The sequence below is a fragment of the Thunnus albacares genome, chromosome 10, assembly GCF_914725855.1.
Source record: "Thunnus albacares chromosome 10, fThuAlb1.1, whole genome shotgun sequence".
Lineage (NCBI taxonomy): Eukaryota > Metazoa > Chordata > Actinopteri > Scombriformes > Scombridae > Thunnus > Thunnus albacares.
Genome location: NC_058115.1, coordinates 7625396 through 7642086, shown reverse-complemented (window position 1 = coordinate 7642086; position 16691 = coordinate 7625396). Strand labels below are relative to the sequence as shown.

The window sequence follows — 16691 nt, the reverse complement described above, 5'->3', positions numbered from 1 at the left end:
TACAATAATACGCCATACTTGCCATCCTGCTGTTCTGAGTTTCTTTTTTAACAGACACACTTGTGCTCTTCTACAAGCAGAATACTGTGGGTTGTTTATCATAGTGTATCATCAGGGCTGGCACTAATAGATTTTCGTGCAAGCTTCACCTCAGGCACCCTCCCCTAACCCTCCCCCATGAAAAATGAAATAGATAAAAATATAGAGAATTAAATATATATATAAATACATGTACAGCAATGGTTATAAAGACACAAATATGCCTTTTGTTAATCAAAATATTTACTAAAACAATTATTATGAATATAATTTAAATAGAACTTTAAATAGAACAGAAAGTACACACAAAAGATACATGAATAATATCCAATTTAAATATAAATACAGCCTCAAACTGTGTACATTCTTCTGAAACAAATACAAGTAAAATGTTTCACATGATGTAATTTAAAACCAAAACCAAAACATAGCAGTGCCCTGGGCAGGCACTATGAAGGTCGCCAGACTGGGTACTGGGAGTATGTTAACCACAGCTCGTTACATTGCATAGTGAAATTGAAGTGAAAGGAACGGGCCTGTGTATCATGTCACTGTCTGCTGCTAATGAAACCTGACACCTGATGCAAATGTGTCACAATAAACGCCTTCCAGTAAGGGCAAGAAATGTATGCACACCACGCCAGTAGAATGCCTGAGAAGGAAAACTGTGATATGATACCTGACACAGGAAATTCTGACATTGTGTTAACAGTAGACAAGAGCATATGAACACATCGACACAGCCAATGAAAGCAAGATAGCGAGCTCTGAACAAACTTCTTCATTATTGTGGTTTATGAGTAATATATTAATCATTCAGCGTTTTCTTAAGTTTTTCAACACCCAACCAACCTCTAGCATATCAGGGACTTTTTATTTAATTCTGTCATCTTCCGTTCTGGGATGGTCGGTGACTTTTCTTCCATAGGCTCATATGAAATAAGCACTTCATGAATTAGGCAAGGTTAATTGTTTGTATGAAATACTGGATGAAGTGGCAGTTGAGCCATTTTGCCCCTAAAGTCCCCCTCCACACAAAAATGTGTTTTTCTTATTGTTACTTCACTGTGATGTTTGAGCTTCACTGTGCAGAATGATGTATGTGCAGAGTTTGACACTAGAAGGCTGTTTTCACATTAATCTGTTGAAGAGGGAAAGTTTCTCTCTGCTCACTGAAAATATGTACCAAGCAGGATTTGTAACATCACAACTACTTTGGAAGCCAATTGTGGTTCAATATTCAACTTACACAAGTGCGAATAAAATCTTATAATAGCATAAAAGATATTTTGTTATGTGAAAAGTTTCTCCCTCTCTCTCTCTCTCTATATATATATATATATAAGAAAGTGAGCAAATATTTTTTGTCTTGGTGGCAGCAATAAGTTGCTGTACTATAACAGATTGCACAGATTGTCCTAATTAGTTCAGACTGATGGCATGCCTTTATGATTTCCATTTTACAGTCTATAAATATGACCTGAAACTGCCAGTAGCTTTGAAAATTTTGAGAAATGGAAACCAATCAACCGCAACAATAATTTCGTTATGTGTGTGTGAGCCCTTGACTGCGTGTAAAATCACATCTGTGAGACGTGCAGCCATGGACATTTCAACTCTGGCACAACTGGTTTTGCTTCCTTCAGTGTTATTATTGTACTCAGTGACTGTCAGTGCAGAAATACACACACTGCCGGAAATTTGCTTGTGTTTCATATGCTTAGTGAATAGATTTATATTGGTACTACTTGATTGTTACATAATATGTTTTTACAGTATAGTAAAACCTCCTGTGCATACTAAGATTTCATTCAAATGTTTCAGACAACTTCATGTGTAACATAAAAATGTAGCAGAAGTACTCAGAGGTTTGCACAATGCCTGCAGCAAGCCTCTACAAACCAAACTGACTTATCAGTTTCAACATCCACTGTGACTCAGGCTGTAACCAAACAGTGTCATAGCAACGGGGATGTTTAATTCACAGTCATTTCATTTCATTTAATGTCATCTTTTCTAATCATTCTAACACTTCAGTTGATGTTGTTTTTGAAAAATAAAAGCAGTTGTTAATTTTGTTCAGGAATTATTTTCATTAGCAGTGATAAAGTTGTGTCAGAAGGATCAGACATCTTTTTTGTCACAGGTTTTCCTTTTAATTGTAGTGCCCCATTTTGTCCAATCAGCACGTTCATCACATTATGACATTGTTATAGGTGAGCTACTTTGGATTAGGCAGTGTCCGTTGTGTATGTGGAACATGATATGTAGTGATATCATAATCCAGTGGTCTGATATTTACAAAGCTTGGAGGGGTGATGCATTATTACTGTATTCTGGCATTTAATGGAGGCACTTTGACTGGAGGACAACATTTCAAATCTGATTGGCAAAATAAGTATGTAGTATTGGATTGTAGTAAAATATGCAAAACATTGACTAGGTCCTTTAACCTTTCAAATGATGCAAAGCATTTTGAGGCATGAGAATGCAACAACAGGGTGTCTACAGGGTGCAGAAATAGGCTTCCTGAAGTATTTACACCTAAAAAACATACTGATAAGAAGAGGGAGTTTTTAATGCTGGTGTTGGCCAAACTCGAGGCCAAGATAAAAAGAAGAGAATGTTATCAACAATATTCTAGTGCACCAAACTCATGTTCATGCAACCAAGAATCTAATAATGCTGCACAGAAAAGTTCAGTTGTGTATGAAAAATATAACTCTAAATTGTCCTTCTAATTATTGCCTTTGGTTCCTGAGTTGTTGTTCATTTGGTAGATAAATGGTGTTGTTGAATAATTATTCCAGTCTTTGGGCTCTAGCTTCCTCAAACAGGGCACAAATGCAAATGTGATCAAACCCTCCAGGCGCAAAGTTTGGGTTGAGCTTCAGTGAGGACCAATCGCATGAGCTCCTCCGTTAAAAGCAGCCACAGATGAAAAGTGGGGAGAGAGACTGAGCTCTCAGAGAGAGAGAGAGAGAGTTCACCTTAATGAAGCACCTGAAGTTCCAAAATACAAATACACAACATCCAAAATATTAATATACATCACCCCAAATGCTGTTAGTTAAACTAACATCATTCATGAGAAATTTGAAAGATCAATTCATTCATTGTTTCAGCTGCTGTGTTTGAAGCACTGTATTGCAATAACATGCAATAACCTTTACAGTTTGCTGATATCACATGACTGTGAGAGAAGAGAAAGAGGAAATAGGCAGGAGTACTTGTTAAAGAGATGGAATAGGAGGAGGGGAGCGGGAACCATACATGAGGATGCGCAGAGAGCTTAGCTAAGCAAGAAAACCAACGATGAAAACCTCCAAGGGGGAAGTAGGGAAGAAGTAGAAAAAAGAGAAAAAAGCAGTTGAATGCGATAAGCAACCAATATGTATAAAACAACTCATTGAATTTTTATTTGCTCTTAGTTAAATTATTTCAACCAATATATCCAAAGAATAGTCAAAGAAATGAGCAGAAATCAAAAGACAACCACTATACTGTATATTGCCATTGAATATAACAACTCAAATAATTAATTATTGTATCAAACAATCTCAAATATCCATTGTTCTAATAAGACAATGACAGTACCTTTGTGTAAATTCAAAACATTATTCACTTTGCTTAAATATTACGGTAATAATCTTGGTTTCTTAAAGCTCACAAAGAAGAATGTGGTCTGGTTCAGCTGGAGTCCGGCTTTTAATGCAGTGGAGCCCCCTTTAGGCTGATTGGTAGTGGTCTCGATTCCAGAGTGACAGGTTCAAAACATCAGTCCATTAGTAGGGTTGTACTGCCATGAGAAATGTCCATCTACTCATCCATCCATCCATCCATCCCTTCACTCATCCATCCATCCATGAACAGAGGAACAGAATGAAAGCAAACACACTTCTGTGGGTGTGAACAGAAATTGCAGGGTACAAATCACTGTCATGTATAGATCTATGCATACGTTATGGAAGCTGTACAGAGATTATTGTAACAAACAAACATTAAAAACAAAGCCTGGTAAAAATTCCCACCGAACTTCTAAAAGGATAAAACTCTTTAAATAAAACAAAACAAAATAAATAATAATAAAAAAAAAAATCTGAATGTTTTTGGAGGGACACCTCCTTTTTTCCCTTTATCAGTTTTTATCATTACTTCATGGCCTGACAGAAAACAAATATACTGTATCAACATAAGACGTTTATTCTCCTCCATATTAACAGAGGCTGCAACAAATGATTGTGTCATTTACTCTTTTATCTATGTTTCTTTGATTATTTTTTATCTAAATGGGTGGTCATGCAATTAGAAAAAGCCAAGTCCTTTGAGCCTTTAGCTTGGTGGTAAAGGCTGGATAGTTCACCTCTTGACGAGTTGAGTCGTACCAGCCGGACACTGTTTACTGGGTTACAAGGTGATGAGCTGGCTGGTTTCCAGTTTCCGGCTCCATTTTCCATTCTCCTACCTAGTTCAAGACATAACTAGCCTTTTGGTCAACTAGTTTATGTTTCCATTTACACCAGCTAACTGTGCTTTCTTAGTTATTAAAGTTAGCAGTTCTAGCTGTTGCTTTGCGTATCACTTCGCATCTTGATATTCTTGCTGGAATCCATTTTTTAAGTCAACCATTTCAGCTTCTGATGGACAAATCAGGTAGCTAGCAGTAGAGTGGTATTTCAAGAGGTTGGCTTGTTGTTTTAAGGTGGGCTGGTATTCCGAAATCATTGCTTGAAGTCTGCCTCGTTTAACGACAAGCCACCTAGTCGACAGGTAGATCGATATTCTGAGAACTCAGCTTGAAGCAGATGATCATCTGGCTTTCCAACAATATGCTACTTCTGTTTTACAGTAGACCAATATTTCCGAGTAGTTAAGCAGCTGACGAATCAACTGGTTTTTCAGGTATTCAGCTGGTGTGCGAGGAAATTGCAATTTTTTGTGCTCCAAGGTTCTGCTTTGTAGCCTGTGTCCGGTATCGTGGACCTTTTCATTGACTCTTCCAGTTCATTACATCAACATGACCATACCTGTCTACAGACTATCTGCACCGGTCAAGTCAGTGACTCATCTAACAGTATAACCAGGACGCATGTTGTATGAATCCTTTCCAGTAGTCATGGCTACACATCTTACATACCAGTTTGTATTAGTCTGTACTCAGTTGGTAGGTGCAAAACCAGTGTACAATCAGTTTTATAATCTGAATCTGTTTGTCTGTAAGCAGTCTTCAGCCAGTAAACCCAACCACCGTGAATCCAAGCCTTATGCAGTCTTTAAGATGTCTTTTGTTCACAGCGCAAGATGAAGTGGCCCAAAATCAGTCTTTCCTGAAAACCAGTCTGACACCAAGTCTGTACACAGCCCAAAAACTCAATGAAAACCAGTCGACCAACCAGTCTACCTCATGTCCAAAGCCAGTGAAAAGCAGTCTGTAAAATGGTCTGTAATCCAGCACCAGTTGAGCAGTCCTTTTACCAGATGTCAGAGCTTAGTTCTCTGCTGGTGAGGGGTACGAAGGTGCTGTTCAGGTGGAGCTCTGGCTTCTTCCCAAGTGTACTGCTCTGAGGCACCTGGGAAAAACACAGCACAGAAGTGATTAGCATTAATCTCCCCCACAACACAGCTATTAGAAAGAAGCTACAGCTTAAAAGAGAAAAGCAGGTGCTGCATTTTACAGTATACAATACTATTGCATGCCAATGGTGCACCATGTCTCCTACATGACAACTATACTGTATATCTCTATTTCCCAGTCTGTCAGAATTATAAGAATATTTAAGGTTGGATGATATGGAGATACTATTTTCTGTCTACATTTCTTTTATCCAAACAGACCTCTTCTTCCCCAGTCAACTGCTCTGAACCCCTGGGGAGAAAAGAGGGGTTTTATTTTAAATGTGTTTAAACTCTGTGTACATGCACACAATCAACAGCACGGACATTTAAGAAAAGGATACACATGTTGGATGCTAGAGACTAAGTAGGAACTGCAAAAAAAAAAAAAGTGGCACTGCCTTTCCCCCCACCTGTCCATTCAGCAGTGTCATAGGGATGTTGCAATAGACGTGACGCCCCCCAGGGCCCAGAGTGGAGAACTGCACGGTGGAGGGAGGTGGAAGGGGAGGCGACAGGGAGGAGGGCTGTGAGGGAAGCTGGAACTCGTAGCTGCGGCAGAAATGCCTCATTTGGCTTGCTGTAGCCGTGTGACCCCCTCCCAGTGGCAAGGTCATCTGGTTGTAGTCAGGGATCTCTGTCGCCAAGGCAACCTGTGGTTAAGAAAAAACAATATAACTTTCTGTCATCTTTTATCACCAAAAGCATTATTCCAAATGGCAATTAAATGGACCTTGTGGTGAGATGGTTTTATTAAGTTCTGTTTTCAAGGTCAAGAATAAACTTTCAATCTGAACTCTTAAAGCAACATGAACAAAAAGTTCTTAAAATGATCAGAAAGATGGAAATGCACAATTCCATGACAACTGTGCAAACTGTCTAATGAGAAAGACCATGATTTATGTAAGAAAACTGCAGAACAGATACTACATGGACCTTGTGTTTTGTCAAAAATTATTTCCAAGAAGAATGAATTTTCAGTTACATCTTTCAAGCTCCTGATGTGGCCATTCTGAAGAGATTTTCAGACTTTATTTTAATTCCTGGCAGAACAATGAAAACAAGAAACAACTCTACTTCGCACGTGGTTAAAATAAATGAAGCTGGGACCCAAAAACGAGTCAAAACAGTTCCACCTTTGGGCCCCGACAGATAAAATAATGAAACTAGCTCTTTTGAAATGCCACTGACAGGAAACAAACTCCACAGTCCAATTAGTATCTATAAAATGTATTTTTCAGAAACAAGAGGCCTGAGTAACAACATAACTTTGAAGTATTACACATGCAGCTGCTGACCTGATGATGTCCGTGGCGACTCTCACTAGGGGGTGCCAGGGAGGCGGAGGTGGTCGTCATGGCAATGGTGGAGACGGTGGTCTGTAGGTCACCAAAGAGGCCCTGTTCGCCAGAGTCCATCACCTGTTACCATGGAGACAGTTATCACTGCGGAGACTGCTTGAGTAGTCAAGGTGATTTCATAGTGTTGGAATTGCCGCAAGTAAAAAATATTGTATTAAGCATCTTAAAATGAAGTGGATTAAGTTAATTTGGGTTAAATATAAAATCCCTGAGCAAGAGTTAGTTGTTGGTTTGTAATTAATTGTCAAACACATTTCACTTAAAATGCAGCAGTTGCTTTATGTCTTATGTCACCTGCCGTATCAGTATAGCTTATAGTATGTGTATTGAAAATGTTAAATGACAGTTGAGAATGATATGACTGAAACCTCTATTGCTAACTTAAACTAAGCCAGACTATGAGGTTTAATTTCCTTTGCTCTGAACCTTTTTGCTAAAGTTCACTTTGTTGCATTTATGTATTTGGTTCATTAAAGCAATTGCAAGTGAACTAGGGCAGGTAAAGAAACATCACGTGTGACTCAGGCAGTCCATTAAATGTCATCCTCCAAGGTTGGAAAGTTTGGCGGTGGTGAGGGGTCAAAACACACCTGATTATCATTCAGTGTACAGTATGCTGCTGAACATGATGGATGGTTTGCATTCTTCAGCATTCTTGTGCAATCTTTCAAGAAGTTAGGCAGTGTGTTCCTTGGCCCATAAATTGAAGAGGTACTTCACCTCTTCTTTGTGTTAAACCAGGCTTTTGAAGCATGCAGACTATCAGATATCAAGGTCTGTTCACTTAAACTGGTACTGGTAATGGTGCTGTTCTCAGTCTGCCTGGTAAACCAAACTAAAGGAGTTAATATTACAAAGTTTGACTGAGCTGCTCTACACATAAAAACTATAAACATGCTTCAATTGTAATTCTTTTACTGTATAAAAATCGCAAAATTTGTGTTTATAAGCATCATAATAAGAGCAATGGTGCAGTACGTGAACACCCAGAATACTGTATATTTACACTTTTCAAGTATCATTGTCCAAATTCTATGACAATCATTATAATGGTACTAAAAGACATTACAATTATACTATCCTCCTCTGCATGATTGCCGATGATTATTCTAAAGTACCATTAAGTAAACATCTCTTTGCTTATCAGAGCATCCACCTCCTGAGGTGTTAACACATGGTAAACATGGACACATTTTCTTCTCCATTGTGATTCAAATTTTCATACATTACCTGTAGTTAGCAGGCATTTCAAAGGCCATCTGTTTGTTGTGAATGTCTGTACCCCAGGGAAGCACAAGTACATTTGCAATCTAAATTTTATTTTTTTCTAGGCCCCTGAACATGCCATGGAGATAATGTCTTTCTGTGGTTACACCTGTAGCTTAGTGTATTTTACTGCAGTGCCTACAAGCACTACTGCATTTAGTAGCCATGTTATACACTATACAGTATGGTGCATGAGTACATGAGTAGAAGGTGGCAGCATTAGTGTATATGGGTTGAGTAAAAAAAGTAATACTGCCCCTTGTTTTTTGGTAAACACAATAAATGTTTGTGGCTCTGTTAAAAAAGCAGTGCCAGTGTGTACATTATTTTAAAAGGCAGTAAAATATATGGAGAGCCGTATACCTGGCGTCTGGACAACGTCTCTCTGCGTTTAGCAGGCATCTCATAGACCACCTGTTTCCAAAACTTAGAGGATAGCTCATTGCTCTTAGGACCCCTCCACTTGATGATGGATAAAACCTGAAGAGAAGAGATTGTTAATGTCTAATAGCATGTTTGATGGTGTTTGATGACACACTTTAGATCACCTTTTCATCCCTCCCTCCCTCCATTCATCCCTCTCTCTGGATACCTTGATCGTATGTTTAAGTGCCTCCACCTCTTGGTAGTTGATGACACTCTTCAGGTCTGCACACTCTATCATGATCACCTGGGAACACAAACGTAGAGGCATTTGAGAGGGAGGAATATTACAAACTGTAAGCAGAGCAACTCTTGAAGCAAGTTTGTAGAGTCTTCATACTGGATTGAAGCCATAAAAGCTCTCAAGTTGATGACACTTGCTGACTAGTCTCTGAAGCTGTTTTATTTCCTGTTTTTGTCTTGATTTGTACCTTGATCTCCCCGGTAACCAACATGGAGTGGAGGCGAGTCTCTATCTGGAAGATGCTCCACCCTCTTTTGGCGACAAACTCTGGAGTCAAAACAATGATCAAACGTCTGCTCTGCTCCACGCTACGGGCCAAGTCCTCGATGTAGGCTGGGGGGTGGGGTGGGGGGTGGTGGCGGAGGCAAAGTGAAAGGTAAAAAGAACAAGAGTAGAGTTAGAGACATTCGTCATTCAGAATGATGAAAAAAAAAATTGGTTAGTGTGTTTCAACTTTGAACTGTGCTTAACTTGTTGAGGATAAATAAAAGATAAAAGAAACACTTGCAACCAGAATCTATGGAAACTGAAAGTGTTCTTGTTATCGTCAATGCTGTTTTTGATGAAAAGCTTATCAATGCTAATTTTCAAGGAAACTTTCCCTTCACATCAACATAGCTGTAAAAAATTACTGGGACAAAAAGGAAAGTAAGAAACTAACAGTAGCACTCGATCTTAATATTCCAACTTAAAGGAATGGGTCTCAATCTCATGTCTTTGTGTTGAGTACAGAGCTGAAGTCCAGACTTAGTTAGCCTAGCTTAGCATCAAATAGGCCAATTAATATCTCTAAAGCTGACTAATTAACACCCTGTGTCTTGTTTAATCTGCACATGAACAGAAATGTAAAAATGATAATTTGTGGATTTAGACAAAGTTACGTGCTGTACCTATTTCTTGGTGAATAGCAGGTAGGTCCAGTGACTGTGCTGAGTATTCTGGAGTCTCGTCATCAACTAGTCAGATAGATAAACTGTTCTCCCCCTAATCACAAATTTGCTTTTTTAAAAATGTTTCTTATAAAGTATGGTTTGAACAACCCAATTACTTTGTGTAAATAAGAAAACTTTAGGTTTGGTAGGCGCATTTATTGTTTAAACTTTGTGCAGAACTAAGCTAACTGTTACCCTCTGCTTCCAGTATTAATGCTACATGCTAAGCTAGGCAAAACACATCCTGACATTAGTTCTGTAGTTAATGCACAGACATGACTGATATCAATCTTTTCATTTCACTCTGGGATAAAAAGCAGAGAGGCATATTCTTCAAAATATTGAACTATTCCTTCAACATTTACTTAGTCCAAAAAATACTGTGCAACTTTCTGTAATACTGCTATACAATATACTACAATACACTAAAAGAAATTAAAAGATCTAAAAAACATTTCTACGTGGTATATTTGAGCTTTGGTTGGTAAACTCACTTAAAGGGGACAAATTATGCTTTTATGATTTTCTGTCATTTATATACTGTTAAGATGTCTATGTTAAACATGGTCAAACTTAACGTAAAGACAAAGCAGCTAAAACAGTCTGTTACAGACAGAGGCTGAACTGAGCGGCTGTGTAAAGGGCCAGTATAAGATAAATAAGGAGTTTTCTGAACTGGAAATCATGCAAAGATATTCCAGTAGAGCCCCTGAATATAAATGTTTAATAAAGTTAATTAGACAGCTTTAGTTTTTGGTAGCCATGTTTTTGAACTTTGGATAGAGCCAGACTAGCTTTTATCTTCCTTCTTCCAGTTTTTATGCTAAGCTAGGTAATTGTCTACTTGAAAGTTGTATCAATATTCCTATCTCAACCGTGGAAAGAAAGCGAATAAACAGAATTTCCAAAATGTTAAACTATTTCCTTTAAATAGGTTCTCAAAAATAACAAGAACATATAAGAGACAGAGATGTTTTATTTATAGTAATTACAGGAAAAGGTACAACAGCTTCAAAAGGAAGAAGCACAAAAAATTTAATCTAACAGTAAGGAAATCCTCCCCATAATAGTATCTGCCTTCCCCTTGCTGACTGCATCCTTCAAGACATTTTGTTCATAAATGACTGGAATGACTGACAGGAGTATATAGCAGAATGACAGAAGTGCTTGTGCAAGATATTTGGCTCTGACACAGTGCAGTGAAGTCAGCTCTTAAATGGAGATCAGAGTTGTGCTGATACACCACCATCAGCTCTTACTAATAACCTCAAGGGGTGAATGGGCAGGTGATGAGATGTGAAAAGTGAGCAAACCTGAGATGGAGTTTGCTCTCAATGTTTGTTGGATGAAATTGCTCATTACTTCTCGAATTTGTACTTACTGCAAATGTCTGAAAAGTGTGTGTTCTGTGAACAACAGATTCTCTCCCTCTGTACGTCTCTCTCCTTCACCATCTCTCCACTCGCTAACTAAATTAATGACATAGACTCTCCAACAACACATTGCAATTTCACGCTCAATTTGAGGGGCACAAATAGTACAGAACATCCCAAAATTCAAGTCTCTTTCTTTCTCTTCTCTGGTTTCCATCTCTCCCTTCATGTTTCTCTTTTCCTCCCACTTAACCTCTCCTCTCCTCTATTGCCCTTCACTTCCTTTCCCGCTCTCTATTTCTGAGGATTATGTAAATCAATTAATGAAATAACACAAACCAATGACCCCGTCACCACCTCTCTCTGTTCCCGTTGTTTGTTTCTCGCTCTCTTGTTCATTTCAGAGAGCTAATGGAGTGGATAATTGAATGGTGTATTTTAGGTTGCATTGCTGTGTTGCTCAGTCAACGGCTTTGGTAAGCAAAGAAAAGGGACCTCTCTGTGTGTCTAATTCACTCATTCAGTGTGTCTTCCACAGTACGCAACCTTTAGTTCATGTGCATGTTATGTGTGTCACCATGCACAGTGGACATTTGTTTTTAGGATGTTTCCAGGGCACACAGAGGAAGCCTCATTTTGGGTGGAAATATGACTTTTTCGCTCATGTTGTGTGTGCTAGTTTTGAGTATGAGTTGGGAAGAGGAATAATTCTGGCTAAGGGCAGACTATGTAGAGCATGCCAATTCATTATGAACCATATTTAAGTAAATTTATTTATGTATTTTATAAGAAAATGCTAAATAATGCAAAAAAAAACATTAGTTTTTACTTTCTAGCCACATTATAAAGTTATTGTAGCGACCACATTCTTTTTAAGGAAGTTTTTATGGCAAGCAGAAATGTGCTTTTGGTAACAAAATGCTAATACTCCAGGGATAATGGCTCAATATTTTATTTAATCCATTAGTTTGACGGTTCATTTGAATTAACCCAGAACCTCACAGACCACTGAATGTGTTTTACAATCTTTTTAAAGCAGGTATATTATGTTTTATTACACATTCAGTCCCCTGAAGCCTCATAAATAGTAAAGGACCATCAAAGTAAACACAGACTGCTTTGTGGTCCATGTGTAACCAATACAAAATCCATTTTGTTGCAATAAATGGTTGATGTGAGTGCCCTGATGAAAGTGCAGAAATGGTAATGAAAAATGTGCTGCTGATTAGGTTTTGATGAAACTTCAGAAAATGATCTGGCTTAATCAGACTCTTAATAATCTCTCTCTTTTTGGTGCTAAAAGCCATTACTAGTGATCACCTATCAATCAAACCATGTGACCAGTTCTGTGGCGTCATTTTCTCTTGATGAAGTTGGAGTTTCTTAAGTTGAAGCTATTTCCTATAGTTTTTCAGCCATAGTTACCATGACTACTCATGCTAGTAGCTACCTTGTTCTTTTTGTTTAACTCAAACAAACTAGAAGCACAACACGCATCACATCCTTTACAGTATTACTTATTGCAATTGATAATAGAAAAAAAAATGTATGTATTTCTATTCATTTAAATTCATGCATCACTTCAAAGTAATATTTCTTCGCCATCACATCATTTCGTGTCGGGCTGATTGATGTAAATTTAATGTTGTTACATTACAACATAACATTAATTCCTTCAAATTTGCTGGTAAAATTGTACTGAAACTTACAGTTCATTTAGTTTTGATCAGACATGATTGTATTCCATCTCTTACAGCACATACTTTTGACACAATGATTGTAAGGACTGTTGGAATTTATGTGATCATACTGGTAAATCATGAGGTAAACGTTTAAGATAGGAGAGGGAATTTGAATAGAACTTTATAGAAAGAAATGTTCGTGTTTACTAGGTGTGTCATATGAAATGCAAAATTAGTTGTCAAAGGGAATCTTGATTTTTATTTTTCATGTTATTGTGACTTTAATAGTTGCCTAACATCAGGACATGTAAGAATGTGCGTGTGTGTGTGTGTGTGTGCGTGTGTTTATTTCATAAACAGCTGTATGAAACAGATGAACCCCACTACATTCCAATCTAAATGCTCCAGTCACTGCTTCTGCAGCAAGCAAGACCAGAGATGAGCCTAAAAATGATGGATGTGTGTGAGTGTGTGTGTGCTGAGAATATTGACAAATCTGTATATTACAGCGTATTTTTTTCATATTCTTTTTATTGTATGTGTCCACATTGCCCTGCACACTAACGTTTTTCATTATTAAACAATTTCATAGTGTTCAGTCTACATATTGAGAGTTTATACATTTGTGATTGTGAGCAACTGTAGGCAACAGCTGCAATACATTAATCCACATGCTGTCACTGTCCAGTGGAAACAATCTATCCTCAAACTGTCAACCAATGAACTGAGAGAAACTGCCATGTTTTCAGCCTGACCAGGAAGGATGACTTGTCAGACCACAGACATGTAATCATTCACCCAATTTTAGAGAACAAAGCAACAAAACTGGAATTATATAGTTATAGAGTACAAATAACAAGTAAACACCATTTACTGTCATTAAACATATGTTTTTAGGATTGGCAGAACAAGGGTAGACAGACAGAAGGTGTGTGCCTACATGTTTATGGCAGTAAGAGTTATGTCTTCCCCTGAATCTGTGAATCTGTGAGTATGTGTGAGAGGTCAGAGCATTGACAGATAGAGCAATAAAAGTCATATTTCCCCCTCCAGTTGGACAGAGAGTGACACATAACCCCAGAAATGATGACAAACAGTGTGTGTGTGTGTGTGTGTGTGCACGTAAAAGTGAGGTCTAGACAATAAGCAAGATGTGCAGATTGCGGAAACTGTGTACGTGTTTATGTTTTAGTTGGTTACAAAAATGAGAACATTAGTGTGTGAGAAACTGTGTACAAGTGTGTGTTTGTGTGGGTTGAGAGCACGTATGACATACACCTGTGGTTTCACACATATGTTTGTGTATCTATAAGTGTTTTATGATGAAGATTCGCACTTATTTATTCTGACAGAGTGATGAATTCAGGGTATTGGGGGCTACAGCGGCCCAGAGAGGTAAGGTAGATAGATAGATGGATACTTACTACTGCTGGGTATTAGATCTCTGTCTGGTAGAAACAGCTTGTATCCGTAATGTTTCTCCAAAACGTCTGGCAAGATCTCCAGAGCAAAAGTTTCCTCATCGCTGCTCGTCCTGCCAGATATAAAGTAACAAACATGGCTCCAGATTCAAAATAAAATGAAAACCCATCAGTTAAATGAGTACCTGGTAGTGGCTGTTAATGCATTTATAGCATCGGCAGTTAAAAAAAATAAACTTCAATTCTCAAAAGTCATGTATTGTGACATTATTAAGCCTGATATGATATACTGTTCTTATCATGGTGACTATGCTTCACTTAACATCATTTAACAAAGAAGTAAGTTACATTGTGGCTTTTACTGTGAAGAAGTAAAACAAGTCATTGCGGTTTCCTTTTCTTGATTTAGTGTGGTTTTGAAAGAACAGGTTTATCTTTCAACAAAATTCACCCCCACATCTTCCTCATCCAGGCCAAGCTAACCATTTCATGACTTGAGCCTTAAATGTCAAACACACATAATCAAGGTTAGAAAGTCCTTCTTTTGTGCTGCTGTCACTGACAATTGCGTGTTTAAGAACCAATGTTGTTAACATCATAAGAAAGCAGTGTTGAACACATATACAGTACATGTGCACCGCAGTAGCTGACCTGCCCAAACAGTCCAGGTCCACTTTAGTGTAAGAGAGATAGGCATCATACTCCTTATTATCTGTGGTGAAAGAGACAGCAGGAGACATAGAGACAGAGTGATAAAGAAATAAATAGATAATACGTTAACTCATAAGTAGTACAAGGCATGCAGACATCACAATATTCTGGAAGGCAAAGGTGATGATTGAAAAATGGATTTTCAATGATTCAAACTAAAGAAGTAACATCAACCAGCCAATACCTGCATCACTGGCTACATCAATGTTTCAGAAATGACTAACTGACTACATCCTGACTGATGATGCTTTCTGATCATTTCTACATCATGGACTTGTTGAGACCAAGTGGGTAGTTCTGGGTCTGTAAAAAGAAGCTAATGTGAAAGTAACTTAAACCTGCATTCTCTCTAATGGCCATCAGGCTCCAAAAAGAAGTCTGATTGTATAGAAGCCATGGATGTATAAAGAGAACTGGATACAGCGTTGGAGGCAGGGCCCCATTCATTCCTATGAAAGTTGCTCAGTGGTGCATGAAGCAAAAAAAAAAAACGACTTCTGGGTATGAAAGTACCTGGATCTTCCGCATTGTGCGACCCATAGAGCATGCGCACTAGTGACTTTCGCTGGCCGAGTTGGCTACTTTTGGTTCAGCCCTCTGACAAACTTGAATGGGGATAAAACAATTCAATCATGCGGCTCTTCTAAGCTTTTGAAATGTGATAGAACCGAATAGATTTAAATCTGATAGTGAGACAAGTCATTTCGCAGGGGTTGTGATGCTCAAAAAAACGTATCCGCTGATTTACAGACGTCTCTTTCACAATGTAAGTCTATGGGAGAAGTCAGTGTGCATCACGTGACGTTGTAATTACACGGTTTGGCCGCTATGTCAAATTTGCTTCAAAGCCTGGTGCTCTTCCTGTATCCAGTTCTCTTTATACAACCATGATAGAAGCTTATGAGAAAATTACCCTACTTCTCACTTGATTTATTACCTCAGTAAACACTTTCCTATTGAGTTTATGATCTTAATCGCTAGTATCAAGTCTTCTTCAATATATCATAATGTCCACTGTGTAAATTATGGTCCCATTTAGAGTAAAACAGAACGATAAAGCAGGGTATGCTTTAGGTTGTGGCTACATTTTGATTGACAAGTTGCTACGACAGTGACAATGTGGTTAGGTAACGTAACCATGGTGTAACCCCAGATTGACAGAGTCTAAGTGTAGCTGTCGCTATTTCAGTGTGTTTTCAGTTCATGAAAGTTAATTGTAACATTTCGGTGGCCTAAAAAAGTCTCGTTCAGCGTTCATTTGTACTAAAAGACCCTCTAAGGAGTCGGATGTTCAGTCTTTCCAGTAAGTGCATTTTGTTTTAGCATTAGCATTATCACAGTTAACCATAGACATAGCTAGCAGCTAGCGTTAGGGTCAGCTCCACCCTCTCATCTAAATATGGTCACTTCTGGCTCCAAAAAATTCAGATGGGGATGGTGAAAATGCAAACTGAGGCTTCAAAACCGGAAAAGAAACAGGAAAAGAAACAGGAAAAGAAACAAAGACACAAACAAATCAGTGGGTGACGTCACGGTGGCTGCGTCCATTTTTTACAGTCTATGGCTAAAGGAAATCAGAAACACTTGGAAATACCCTGGAGAGAAAACCTGGCTAACTTAGACCTT

At 38.2% G+C, this 16691-nt stretch overlaps 1 protein-coding gene across 2 annotated transcripts in view; it reads right to left on the bottom strand.

The window, feature by feature from the left end:
• Window positions 1-3078: 3078 nt before the first annotated feature.
• The window catches only part of il1rapl2 (interleukin 1 receptor accessory protein-like 2), a 160320-nt gene continuing 146707 nt past the window's right edge, over window positions 3079-16691 (bottom strand). The window contains exons 9-17 of one of the 2 annotated variants that reach the window (XM_044364054.1): window positions 15006-15066; window positions 14358-14467; window positions 9134-9279; window positions 8872-8949; window positions 8643-8759; window positions 6951-7073; window positions 6066-6305; window positions 5875-5905; window positions 3079-5609 (exon numbers count right to left, since the gene is read on the bottom strand). In XM_044364054.1, the coding sequence (XP_044219989.1) occupies window positions 5521-5609; window positions 5875-5905; window positions 6066-6305; window positions 6951-7073; window positions 8643-8759; window positions 8872-8949; window positions 9134-9279; window positions 14358-14467; window positions 15006-15066 (995 nt within the window). In that variant the 3' untranslated portion in view covers window positions 3079-5520. The remainder of the gene's footprint in view (window positions 5610-5874; window positions 5906-6065; window positions 6306-6950; window positions 7074-8642; window positions 8760-8871; window positions 8950-9133; window positions 9280-14357; window positions 14468-15005; window positions 15067-16691) is intronic. The other variant, XM_044364055.1, reaches the window with a different exon arrangement.